The 13,538-nt window shown below is 41.2% G+C and overlaps 1 protein-coding gene across 3 annotated transcripts in view; it reads left to right on the top strand.

Annotated features, from left to right (window-relative positions):
• Positions 1-13,538, top strand: part of Hpf1 (Histone PARylation factor 1) — a 56,981-nt gene that overhangs the window by 37,482 nt on the left and 5,961 nt on the right. For all 3 annotated transcript variants that reach the window (XM_090388123.1, XM_090388124.1, XM_090388125.1), the window contains exon 6: positions 4,978-5,207. In XM_090388123.1, coding sequence (XP_090244249.1) covers positions 4,978-5,207 — 230 coding nt within the window. The remainder of the gene's footprint in view (positions 1-4,977; positions 5,208-13,538) is intronic.

Genomic DNA, 13,538 nt, shown 5'->3' with positions numbered 1-13,538 from the left:
TGGGTTGTCAACTCTTGCACATTGAGTACCTAACCATCCACTGATGAGGGAACAGCTGACCACAAAATGGCCATCTGGGTGGTGGTATTGAACTGAGAATAAGTAATGGTAGAATTCTCTATTCCAGAACATTTACTTATTTGAAGTGCAGCAGGAAGGCAACTTTTGAAGGATTTCACACTATGAGATGATGTGTAATGATGCCCTTATTCATATTTCAATTTGTTTCAACTACATATTGACTAATACTTGGCAACTAAAGAATAACATACCAGATTCTCCACCACCTTGAGTGTGGTACCACACTCAAGGTGGTGGAGAATGAAAGAGACTGGGCATAATTGTACAGTCTGACATGAAGTTCTTTGTACAGCACAAGCTGGCTGCCAGAACAGTTCATAGGGTTCTGTCAGCAGGAACTTTGCCATCAGGAACAAAGAGGTGATTATCCCATAGTATAAGGCAGAGGTTCCCAAACTTTCTTGGTTCATGGTGCCCATAGTGTCCCAGTAATTTTTTCACGGCACTCCTAGGCCAAAAGAAATACCTAACACAGTAGTTTTCGACCTTTTAATATATACCTATATAATAATTTTATTCTTTATATAGAGGTACTAAATAAAGATCAATTATAGATCACCACAAAATTAAAAAGGTATGGTACAATGGATACCGTAAACCTTTTTATAATGAAATAAATGTATAAATTTCAAAAAATAAAAAATAAAATAAAATAATAATAATAACTTTAAATAACTTAAACCTAAATTACACGACACCCCGATTGAAAACCACTGGCAATGGTTAGGCCACATCTTGACTGCTGCATACAGGTCGGAAAGCCTCATATGAAAGATGTGGGTCACTTATAACAGGTGTAGAACAGAGCAGTGAGATGAGTCAAGAACACACAAAGGGATACGCTTGCCACAAACGACTTTAGTGCTTGAAAACTAAGCACTTGCAAGGAGACCTGATTAAAGTGTTTAAGGCTTTAAATGGATAGAGTAAACTTAATGAGGATGGTTGCAGGATAGATGTGCAAAAATTGAGAAGGGCAGGATCACATCTTGTCTCCATAAAAATTGCAACAGACTAGAATGAAAGACTAAAATCCCAATCTTGACAGCAGATGTGTCACCCAGTCATTTGTCTAGTGTATTTATCATTTATATGTCATTTAACATCTCATTGGCTGGTTTGTGATATTTTCACAAAAAAATTTAAGAGGCAGAATTCTTGTCTTATAATTAACCCAAATTCATTTGATTTAACTAACATAATTAATTATCTACCAGGGATAAGGAGGTAATTATCCTATTGTATAAGGTCAGGCCACATCTTCAGTACTGCATACAGCTCTGGAAGCCTCGTTTTAGGAAGGATATAGAATCGGCACAGAAATGGGCAATGAGGAGAATAAAGTGATGCTCTCACCAAAAAAGACTGCAGTTCTGCAAATTCCAGCATCTGGAGTCTAGGCACCTGTGACATGATCTGACTGAGGTGTTTAAGGCTTTGAATGGCTTGTGCAAATCCAATGCTAATAGATTCTTCCTCTTGCTCAGACTGTGCACATGAGGGGGACTTAAATTCAAATTAAGGAAGGATGGTTGCAGAACAGATGTGTGGAAGTTTGCTTTTAACCAATGGGTGGTTGATTGCTAGAAAAAGCTTCCGTCCATTATTGTGGAAGTGGGTAGTTTGAATAAATTAAATTCAAGGAAGAACTAGACAAACTATTGGGGGGATGGAAAGGTGAAATGGGGATTTTTTTTTTTTTTTGGCTGATGCTGTATAAGATTGGTTTCTTGCATCATTTGCCACTATTAATATTAATACTAATTAATCTAATTAAAATTAGGATAACTTAAGATTACATAATCTAACCTATTCAGTTATAAACCTTCATAAGCTCATCAGTGTTTATAACAGACCAAAGATATATGTTAAATAACATTATTTCTTAGCCAGAATTCTGAGCTGGCCAAAGAAACACAGCTTGCTGTTTGATTGACAGTACACCAAAGCCAATGAGTGGGTTGTTCTATTCACAGATAGATATATACTGGACTAGTAAAGAGAGAGAGAGAGAAAGAGAGAGAGAGAGAGAGAGAGATGAACATTTCTCTCTTTCCTGCCCCAAAACCTTTCTTAGGTTACTAGGTTACCAAAACATTTGCTATTTTTCTATATGATAATTAAATATGAAATATTATATATGAAATTTTTATATATGAAAATTATTAATACACTCAGTGATCACTGAATTGTGGCCACCCCCATCTGTCAGACTGTGCCACATAGCTGGCAGCATAAAAGCCGAACAACTTCATACGAAGTGTGTCTAAAAAGTAATGAGACTGAACATGTGGCTCGAAAACTGGCAACACTGTAGCCATGCCTCTGACACCAACCAAGACGTACATTCTTACTTAATGTTCAGTGCAAGTTTCAACTCAATAGCTTTAACACCTTTGACTTAACAGCAAGTTGTGTAAGTGTGTAGTAGTAACGCATTACGAAAATGGAAAAAGGAAACCTCGAGCAGCATTGCACTATCGAATTTTGCGTCAAACTTAACGAAATGCAACAGAAACTTACGAAAAATTAAAACGGGCTTAGGGAGAGCATGCTCTATCGAGGGCACAGGTTTTTAGGTGGCATAAAGCATTTTTGGATGGCCATGAAAGTGTGGAAGACAAACCTCATTCTGGAAGACCTTGGATCTCAAAAACAGACGAAAATGTGACCAGAGTGAGGTCTCTTGTGAGGTCTGATCGACATTTGACAGTCAGAACGATCGATAGTGAGTTGAATTTGAATCACCAAACCGTTCACAACATTTTGACTGAGGAATTGGGCATGCGGAAAATTTGTGCAAAACTGGTTCCAAAAAAACCTCACCAATGAACAAAAGGAAAACCGAACGAATGTGTGCCTGGACCTTCTTGAACGCATTGAAAATGATGAAAATTTTTTCAAACATGTCATAACAGGTGATGAAGTATGGATTTTTGAGTACAATCCCGAAACCAAATGACAAAGTTCAGAGTGGCACACGAGCAACTCACCGTGCCTGAAAAAAGCAAGAATGAGCAAATCGAAAATCAAATCCATGCTCGTTTGTTTTTTCGACAGTCAAGGTATTGTTCATAAGGAATTTGTGCCTCAAGGACAAACAGTTAATCAACAGTACTATCATGAGGTCCTTGAACAACTCAGAAAAAGGATTAATCGTGTCCCGCTGGAGATTGCGGACTCTTGGATGCTGCATCACGACAATGCTCCCTGTCACACTGCCATTTCGGTGACCGAATTTTTGAACAAAATGGGTATCCTAATGGTTCCACAGCCCCCATACTTGCCTGATCCGAGTCCATTTGACTTCTTCCTTTTCCCCAAGCTCAAATTCTGCCATTTTGGAACTGTGGACAACATCCAAAAGATCGTGACAGATCAGCTGAAGGCACCTTCAGTTGAAAACTTCCAGCACTGCTACCAGGAGTGGGAGCAACATCTCTGGCGGTGTATGGCTTCCCAAGGGAACTATTTTGAAGGGGATAAGGTTGATTTGTAGTTCAGTTGTTAATAAAAAATTTTATAGCACCAGTCTCATTACTTTTTAGACACACCTCGTACACTAGAGCACTGGTAATTTGCATCTGGTCATGCCATTTCAGTGACCGAATTTTTGAACAAAATGGGTATCCCAGTGGTAAAAGTGAAAGTGATAAAGTAGCAGTTATAGGACATAGTAAAAATATCACAGAGTTTCAAAAATGCATAATTGTGGGAACTTGTGCATTGGGTGGTGTGATATTAGAAACAGCACTTCTTGTCAGTTACTCACTGCCCACTGTGGTTAAGGTGTACAAAGAATGGTGTTGAACAGGTCAAACCACTTCCCACTGAAAGAACTGTAAATGCAAGGTAGATGTTCATGGTAAATGAAAGGTGCAGCTTGTTGAATGGCAGGTCACTCTGCAAAAGTTAACACTGCAATGCAATGCAATATGGGGAAGGCAAGAACAGTATCCCAAATGATGTGCTGCACACTCAGACATATGGGGTTCCACAGCAGACGACAAGAGACATCATTTCCTCACTGCTGATCATCATCGATGGTGAATGCTGTGTCAACAACATGCTGGTTGAACACTGGAGGAGTGTAAATGAATGTGTTGGTCAGATAAGTCCAAATACCTGGTGCAACTTGCCGAAGGATGTCTTTGTATGTGGCACAAACAACACGAGTCCATAGGCCCATCATGGACAGTGCCCACTATCCAAGCAAGTGTCAGTGGTTGCTTAATGTGGGGCACATTTTCCTAGCAAGAACTAGTACCTCAGGTCTGTATGAACCAACGTTTCTCTGGTGAGGTCTGCCAGCAGCTCTTAGGAAACCATGTCATTGGGCTCACGCTGTGCACAAGTTGTTTGAGGAACACAGTGAAGATATCACCATTCTATTCTTGATTAGCCTCCAAGTTCACTTGACCTCAATCTAATTGAACACCTGTGGGATGTTTTGGAATGAGAAATGAGGCATGCAGACAGGCATCTGCCATCTATTCCAACACTGTGGAAAACCTTGCAGGCAGCATGGCTTTTATACATCTAGTGGAATGAATGCCTAGGTGAATAGCAGCTGTTATCTGTGTGGTGGGGCGCCTCCGTAGCCAGGTGGGAAGGAGCAGCAGTGCGTAGCACACGCTTCTTGATTAGACCGGGGTTCGAGCCCGTCACCACCAAATATGGAGGATGCGGAAAGGTCAAGGAATGACCACTGCATATCCCGGAGCAATATGGCCTTAGTTGCTAATGCTCCTAAAAACCAAATAACAACAAATAACATCTGTGTGGTGGCCCAACATGCTATTAGGTAGGTGGCCATAAGTCAGTGACCACTGAGTGTATATAATAATAACTTAATAACTGTATATATGTACACACACAAGCACTCATTTGTTTCAGGGCTGAAATCTCTGCTGTATTAAAGAAGAATAGTAAACAAAACTCTGATCTCAAGCAGTTGCATTCAAAGTTACAGGAATTTGCCAAATCAAGAAATTTTTCATTAGATAAAAAAACAGCCCAGATAATGACAAGGAATAAATGTATGGTGACTAAAACATTTCATGGAGCAGGAATAGTTGTGCCTATTCATAATGATGTTGGATATAGGCCACTACCTCAATCTGATAGTAAGTTTAGATTTTTTTAATCAATAAAACATTTATTATAAACATGAGCTTTTTAAAAATCAGTGAATTGTTTAAAATTGTTTGTAACCATGGTATCTCTCATTAATCTGAGTGCCAAGTATTTATCAAATTTCTCTGTATAAGATTTTTAATAAGGTAACTTTCACTTATTCCTTTTTTGTTAATGTAACATTTTTCTTTAAGAACTAGGTGAATACATGAAGAGGTAAACCAACCACCTTTCACCATTTTTGTTTACTAATCGTGCTAACTCAGCAAGCCCCTTGGTCACCAGTTAACACCACTCCTCAGGTAAAAAGAAGTTATCTTGGAATATGTGAAAAAAATGGGCCTATGGACTAGATGGTATCTTCTAGACATTCAGAAGCTCTCAACTGCCAAACATCAAAAGACAGTGCAGTTTTGACCAACTTCCCACTCTCTAACAAACTGAACAGAGGGCTCTCCCCCTCTTAATATAGAAATGTTTAGAAAATTCTACCAGCTCACCAAAATAGCTTGGTGTCTAAAATCTGAGGACCTGCTAATTTCCCCTCGACGTGGGCACCTGTACGTGGTGAGGGGACCTCCCAGTGATGCTAGTCTGGAAGTCCAGCAGCATCACTGGGATCCAACGCCCACAGCCCAGGTTCCAGGCTTACATCAATGGAATCCGGCGTGTTTGCCGTGCGCTGCGACCCGTGGAAATTCGGAAAGGGGGATCCTGGTGGTTGAGGGGCCCAGCTTCAATACACCACTTTGGCCCCTGCTTCGACAAGACGGGTGGTCCTGGAAGGCCCGGCTAGGATCAATCGGCTAGTAGGCTCGCCTGCGAGGGTCAACCGTGTCAATGCCACGCCCCTACCCTCATGGTCCGAGGGACAGGATTCAGGCTGGCGGCGGTGCGGGTATAGTGTCTGGGTAGCCCTGGCGTCCCACTCCCGAGCGCATTTATTGCATGCCGGGTAGTGGGCGTCCCTTTGGGCTCCGTGGTGGGTGGGGAGCCCGGGCACTGAACAATTTAAATAACTTCATGAATCCTGATAAACGTATTCCTTCAGGGGCCCCAACCCGGTCCCTATCTGAAAATAATGACGGAGAGGCAGATAGCATTATTGCTACAAAGAGGCAGCGAACCGATCTACCATCAGGGCCTGTCCCAAGGTTCTTAATAATGCATTCCACCAATGAAACACCGATTGGTAAAATGTCGCCCTTTTTTATACAAAAAGGGTTGGATGGGTTAGCAGGTACACCCAAGTCAGTTAAGAGGCTCCGTTCTGGGGACCTCTTGATTGAAACAAAAAATGACGGGTAGTCTGAACATCTACTCCGAGTAACATCAATCGGAGGTATACCCATAACAGTGACACCACACAGAACACTAAATTCATCGAGAGGTGTCATTTCGGAGTGGGACCTTCTCGACGTCACCGAGGAGGAAATCTGCTCCGAATTAAAACCACAGGGAGTTACTGCCGTCAAGAGAATCACTGCGCGAAGGGATGGGAAAATTGTTAAAACCAGGAGTGTTATCCTGACTTTTAACTCTCCCAAACCTCCTGATGAGATTAAAGCTGGATACATCAACTGTCCAGTACGTCCATACATTCCGAACCCATTACGGTGTTTTAAATGTCAGAAGTATGGACATTCTCAAATGGCCTGCCGTGGAGTCCTTGCATGCGCCCGGTGCGGTGCAAAGGACCACGAAACAACAGCATGTTCAGCCACTAAACCCACCTGCATTAACTGTGAGGGAGAACATCCAGCCTATTCAAGGGCATGCCAGAGGTGGAAAGAAGAAAAAGAGATTCAACGGCTGAAGGCAGAGCTAAACATATCGTACCAGGAGGCAAGAAAAGCAGTGAAACCTCTTAACATCAAAAAATCTACCTACGCCCAGAAGGTAGCAGGGAGATGTTCGATTGGGACTCAGACGGACATGTCTGTCCCTCCAAAAGAATCATTTACTCCCATTGCACGTTATCTTTTAAGCTCCCAAAAACCTGCACAGAAGGACCAATCAGCTGCCACTCCTATATCGATACCTCCTAATGCTCCACAAGTAACAAAAGCAAAAGAAAAGAATAAGAAAGGGGAAGTAACACCTAGTACCCAGGAAAACATGGATGTCGAGCAGAAGGAGGTACATGATGAGTCAGTTTTGGAACTCTTCGCTGAGGAAGAAATGGACACAGGACAGCGTCCATACTTCCCCAAGAAAGAGAAATCCAAGACTGACAAAATTAAGCCCTCAGCACCTCGGAAGCCGCCTGATGGACCCACCAAGTCCAAATAATGGCTAAATTCCTACAGTGGAATTGTCGTGGATTCCGGCAAAATACTGACGACATCAAGGCACTCCTGCAAAAGCACAAACCAGTTTGCTTTTGCATACAGGAGACTTATTTAAAGGCAAATGATGACCCCACCATGCATAACATTACCATCATTCGTAAGGATAGAATTGTGGATGGTCCTGCCCACGGAGGAGTCGCAATCCTCGTCGGCAACCAGATCCCATTTCAGCCTTTGCAGCTTACAACTAGCATTGAAGCTGTAGCAATTCGCCTTACAGTGGGGTTCTTATTAACTGTCTGCTCTGTTTATTTGCCACCTGGGACTGACATCCCCCAGAAAGACCTTGATGATCTTATCATGCAATTGCCTTCCCCTTGTTTAATTCTTGGGGATTTCAATGGACATAACACTCTGTGGGGTAGTGCTGACATCAATGGAAGGGGACGAGTCATAGAGCATCTGCTCACTGACAATGATCTCTCCCTCCTAAATGTGGGAACAAACACCTTCTTCCACATGCCTACCCGAACTTTCTCTGCCATTGATCTTTCTATCTGCACCCCTTCTCTCCTTCCTTCACTTGCTTGGGAGGTAGAGGAGAACCCATATGGAAGCGATCACTTCCCCGTGATAATCACCCTAACTAGTGGTAGACCGTGTCTTCCATTTAGTTTACCGCGGTGGAAGATTGATCAGGCTGACTGGAATGCCTTTCAACATCTGGCAAATCTTGACATCGCTACAGTCAGTCAGGTGCCAATCAATGATGCAGTTGTGTACGTCACAGAAACAATTGTCCAAGCAGCTGCAATTGCAATCCCAAAATCATCTAGCCGGTTCCCACTCTATCCGAAACCTTGGTGGAATTCTGAATGCACAGCAGCAAAAAAAGCCCAAAACAAAGCCTGGGGGATATTCCGCCGATATCCCACAACTGAAAATTTAATAACATTTAAACGTGCACGTGCGAAAGCGCGTTATGTACGACGTCAGAGCCAAAGGAAATCTTGGATTCATTTTACATCTTCCATAACTCAGGCTGCTAGCTCAAAAGTAGTCTGGGATAAGATCCGGAAAATGAAGGGAAAATATCCACCATGCCCTTCTGTGATCCTCGAGCATAATGGATGTCCAATTGCAGATCGAACTGCAGTAGCAAATACTCTAGGGGAAACATTTGCAAAAATATCTGCAATAACATCTTTTCCCGCAGAGTTTTTGGCCCTGAAAGAGAAAAATGAGAAAAACCCCCTGAACTTCTATTCAAAAGGGCTTGAATCGTATAACAAGCCCTTTTCACAGGAGGAGTTAAATGCTGCACTCTTTCTCACGCACGCAAGTGCTGTGGGGCCCGATGACATCCACTACGAAATGGTAAAACACCTCACACCACAATGTAAGGATCACCTTTTAATTCTGTTTAACAGAATTTTTCTTAATAAACAATTTCCGGACTCCTGGCGGAAAGCAATCGTTCTTGCCTTCCCAAAACCAGGAAAGGATCCTAGCAATCCAAGTAATTATCGTCCTATTGCTCTGACAAGCTGTTTGTGCAAAGTCCTGGAAAGAATGGTTAATGCACGCCTCGTATGGTATTTAGAAACAAATGGTCTGCTTTCCAGGACACAGTGCGGCTTCCGAAGAAATAGATCCACTCTGGATCATTTAATCCGATTGGAAACGTCCATTCGTGATGCTTTTATTAAATCCGAGCATTTGGTAGCAGTTTTCTTTGATATTGAAAAAGCGTACGACACAGCCTGGCGATTTGGAATTTTAAAAGACCTCTATAACTTTGGTCTTAGAGGTAACCTTCCTGTTTTTATTAAAAACTTTCTTTCGAATCGCCAGTTTCAAGTCCGTTTAGGATCCACCCTCTCTCGAGTTTTCTCTCAGGAAGAGGGAGTCCCACAAGGATCCGTTCTAAGTGTTACGCTTTTCGCAATCAAAATAAACTCTATCACAGAACAACTTCCACCCACTGTAAACAATGCCCTCTATGTAGACGACTTTGCCATATTTTGCAATTCATGCAATATGAGGGTCATTGAAAGGCAACTGCAGAAAACCATTGATCGTCTCACAGCTTGGTCTTTGGCTAATGGGTTCAGATTTTCATCACAGAAGACCGTTTGTGTACACTACTGTCGCAAACGTAATCTTCATCCTGACCCAGAATTAAGGCTTGGGCAAAATAACATCCCAGTTGTAGCAGAATTCAAATTCCTTGGACTTATTTTCGACAAAAAGCTGACATTTTTACAACACATTCGTCAGCTGAGGACAAGATGTGTCAAAGGGCTTAACATCCTTCGTGCCCTTTCATCAACTTCATGGGGCGCAGATCGTTCTACCCTTCTTCGCCTTTACCGAGCACTTGTTCGTTCCAAACTCGACTATGGGTCTCAGGTTTATGGTTCTGCTAGAGATAGTGCACTTCGGTGGTTAGATCCAATCCACCATCAAGCCATCCGGACAGCCACTGGAGCATTTCGCACATCTCCTGTCCAAAGCCTCTACGTTGAAGCAAATGAACCATCTCTCTCTCTTCGACGTAAGCAGTTGTCCCTACAGTACGCCTTCAAATTAAAATCCCTGCACGATCATCCCACGTGGCCATCCGTTTTTGAGCCGCGCTGGGAAAACCTCTACAACACCCGTCGGACTGCCAACAAACCTTTTGGTATTCGCATTCAAGGGCTGCTGAATGAGCTCAACTTGTCGGTAGACAACGTTGCCCAGTCACCAAGGCAATTCTTTCCACCCTGGCATGCTTATTTTCCAACTTGCGACTTCTCCCTTAAGATCTGGGAGAAGGCTACGACACCGCCATCTGTCTACCAGCAACTCTTTGCATCACATAGACAGCAGTATTCTGACTTTCTGCCAATCTATACAGATGGCTCAAAGTTAGAATGTCATGTGGGATCTGCTGTTGTGCTCCCTCACAAAACATTATCCTATAAGATCCCACAAGAAACTAGCATCTATACTGCTGAGTTGCATGCAATACAATCAGCCCTAGATCACATTAAAAATCGCGACTACCAGAGGTATATGATTTATTGTGATTCATCAAGCGCGTTACAGGCTCTGGTATCGGTGAGTTTTAACCCTCATCCGATCCTGTCCAGGATTCGGCAGATTCTTTTTTCTCTCATAGAATTGGAATATGATATTCGCTTTTGCTGGATCCCAAGCCACATTGGGATCCGGGGAAATGAATCGGCTGATGCCGCTGCTAAATCAGCCATTTCCCTGGATAATCATTGTCTGTCAGTCCCCTATACAGACTACAGGCAACTAATACGTTCTAAATTACTCTCCCAATGGCAAGATTCTTGGCACGGACAGGCCACAAATAAATTACATCGTATTAAGCCTGTAATTGCGCAATGGCAGTCCAGTCTACGCAGGGACCGAAGAGAGGAAGTTGTTCTTGCTCGGCTCCGCATAGGTCATAGTCATCTAACGCATTCCTACTTGCTGAGGGCGGATGACCCACCTATGTGCGAGATATGTAATGTAATTTTAACCGTCAATCACATTTTTGTAGAATGTCCTGTTTTTATTGAAGCACGACGCTTGTGTTTTACTGATTTTAATAATTTGACTGAGCCATTTACACTCAGTCAGATAATATGTGACAGAGACAATATGTCTGACGTTTTTAACTTTTTACAATTTATTAATGTTTATACAAAGATCTGAGTTTTATGCTTTTACTTTTATACCTTTTTAAACATAATAATTAATTGTTTGACGTGGTAGCCTTTGCTACCAAAATGTTTAATAAGATTTTAAATTTGTCTTGGCGCATTATGGCCTTAGCTGCCAATGCGCCATTAAAAAACCAAACCAAACCAAACCAAACCTGCTAATTTAAAATACAAATTAAGACATTCAGAATGATTTGTTGTAGATGACAATGTGTGGAGGAATCTTGATTAAGGTCACCTCATGCCACCTTGAATACTTCAAAAGGGGTCATATCAGAGTGGGACCTACATGTCACAGATAATAAAAATTTCTCGAGAGCTACAGGATCAGAACATCCAGTCCAAGAGAATCCTACTGAACGAGACAGAATATATACCAACATGAAATGTTATAAATCACTTTCAGTTCATCTGATCCACCAGAAACAAAGGCAGAATACCTAAATTGTGAAGTATTATCATATCATACATATCAGATTTTATTAGATGTTTGAAATGCCAAGAATATGCCATTCATAAACAGTCTACAGTGGCTTTGTGATTCCTGTAGATCTTCAGAGTATATTCAGACAGCAGCATCCTGCGATATCCCAAATGTCCAAACTTTAGCGGACATTTGGGATACTGTGTCTAGTCTGCATGTTCAGAGGACTGTGGCATCTGGATGAGATGCATAAATATTCCAACAGAATTTGCAACTCAAATTAATACCTCATTCTTTCTGAATATATGCATTCTGAATTGGGCCAGCTCAGTCCTGTCTTCCTAACAATATCCCCCTATTGCAGCAACCTAATACAGTCGCCCAATACTTGATCATAGCTCCACTAGATGCATCCTCAACATCTCAGCCAATCTCAAAATCCCAATGCTCTGATACATTTAGGAAACAACAGCAGCTTCATACTGAACACATGAACACAGATGTGATCATGCACACCAGAATGATATAAACCTTTAATACATCCTAATGATGATATAGACATTTGTCCTGTATTTCCCAAAAAGGAAAAGACAGAGTTCAAATGACATAAAATAGACCACCTCTTGGGAACAAACATAAACAAATCATAAACTCAAATAATGCTCATAATAATCAGTGGCATTTCAAAAGTTTTTAATCTTCAGGAAGCAAACTTAACTACAAAGATAGATAGCACAGTAAAAGATTATATCAACTATAGAAAAGATTGAATTGCCACAGTGGCCTTATGTAATGCTCATGGAGGAAAAGCCATTTTAATAGACTTTAGAGTGCTACCAAGCATATTCTTGTACAAAAACTTTTAGATTGTAATATGAATCATGATATATTATCATGATTCATATTACAATCATGATACAATAACAATAACAAGGATGATATAATCATTTAATACCTCCTGAGAATAATATAAGTACTCTTCCTGTACTTTCCAAAAAGGAAAAGACAAAGTTCAAATGTTGCAAAATAGACCACCTCTTGGAAACAGACATAAACATAATCCTAAACCCAAATAATGCACATAATAATCAATGGAATTTCAGAAGTTTCTTTAGTAACATCCCCAAAATTACTTCCACATTGTGGGAAGTTATTTTGTCTCAAGAATGTCCTTGTACACCTCAGTATTCATTGTACCCTTCACAAATTCAAGATGACCAACTCCTCTATGTGAAATATGGCCCCCATATCATTTGAGATGCAAGAATGTGTTTCATTGTGCAGATGATACAGTCAGGATGTAATTCTTCTCCTCTTCTTCATCTAACAGTCTGACTGTCTAAACCATGCAGATTGAAATTTGATTAATCAGAGAAAATAACACATTTCTGCTGATCCTCAGACCAACCATCCTGCTCTTTTGTCCGCTTCAGATGTTGGGCTTTCAATTTTTGCATCAAAACTGACTTTTTTCCCTGATCAATGTGCTATTAATTCTGATGAGAAAAGACATCTACATACTGTAGCAGTATTTGCCTTTCCTCCTGTATCCTCCTCCCATGCTGTTTTGAGACCTGTCAATGACCTATCTTCTGTTTCAGACACACAAATGGACCATAAATCTGTCCTGCACTGCAGAAGATATTCGTGAACTCCACTTCTTTTCTTTCTGTTTAGAATGTCAGTTCCGATAATTTTTATAATAAATATGCCACTGTTGACTGATTACAGCAAATCCTTTTAGCTGTTTCATAAATACACTGGTATGCAAAATTTAAGGACCAGTCAGGTTTTCATAGGAGTGGCCTGGATATGGGTTATTATGTTATTTTTGGTTTTTAGGAGCATTAGCAACTAAGGCCATATTGCTCCGGGGATATGCGG

This window comes from Mastigoproctus giganteus, chromosome 13 (genome assembly GCF_048544385.1).
Source record: "Mastigoproctus giganteus isolate SK-2022 chromosome 13, ASM4854438v1, whole genome shotgun sequence".
Lineage (NCBI taxonomy): Eukaryota > Metazoa > Arthropoda > Arachnida > Uropygi > Thelyphonidae > Mastigoproctus > Mastigoproctus giganteus.
The sequence above is the reverse complement of the archived record's forward strand: the minus strand, read 5'-3'. Positions and strand labels throughout refer to the sequence as shown.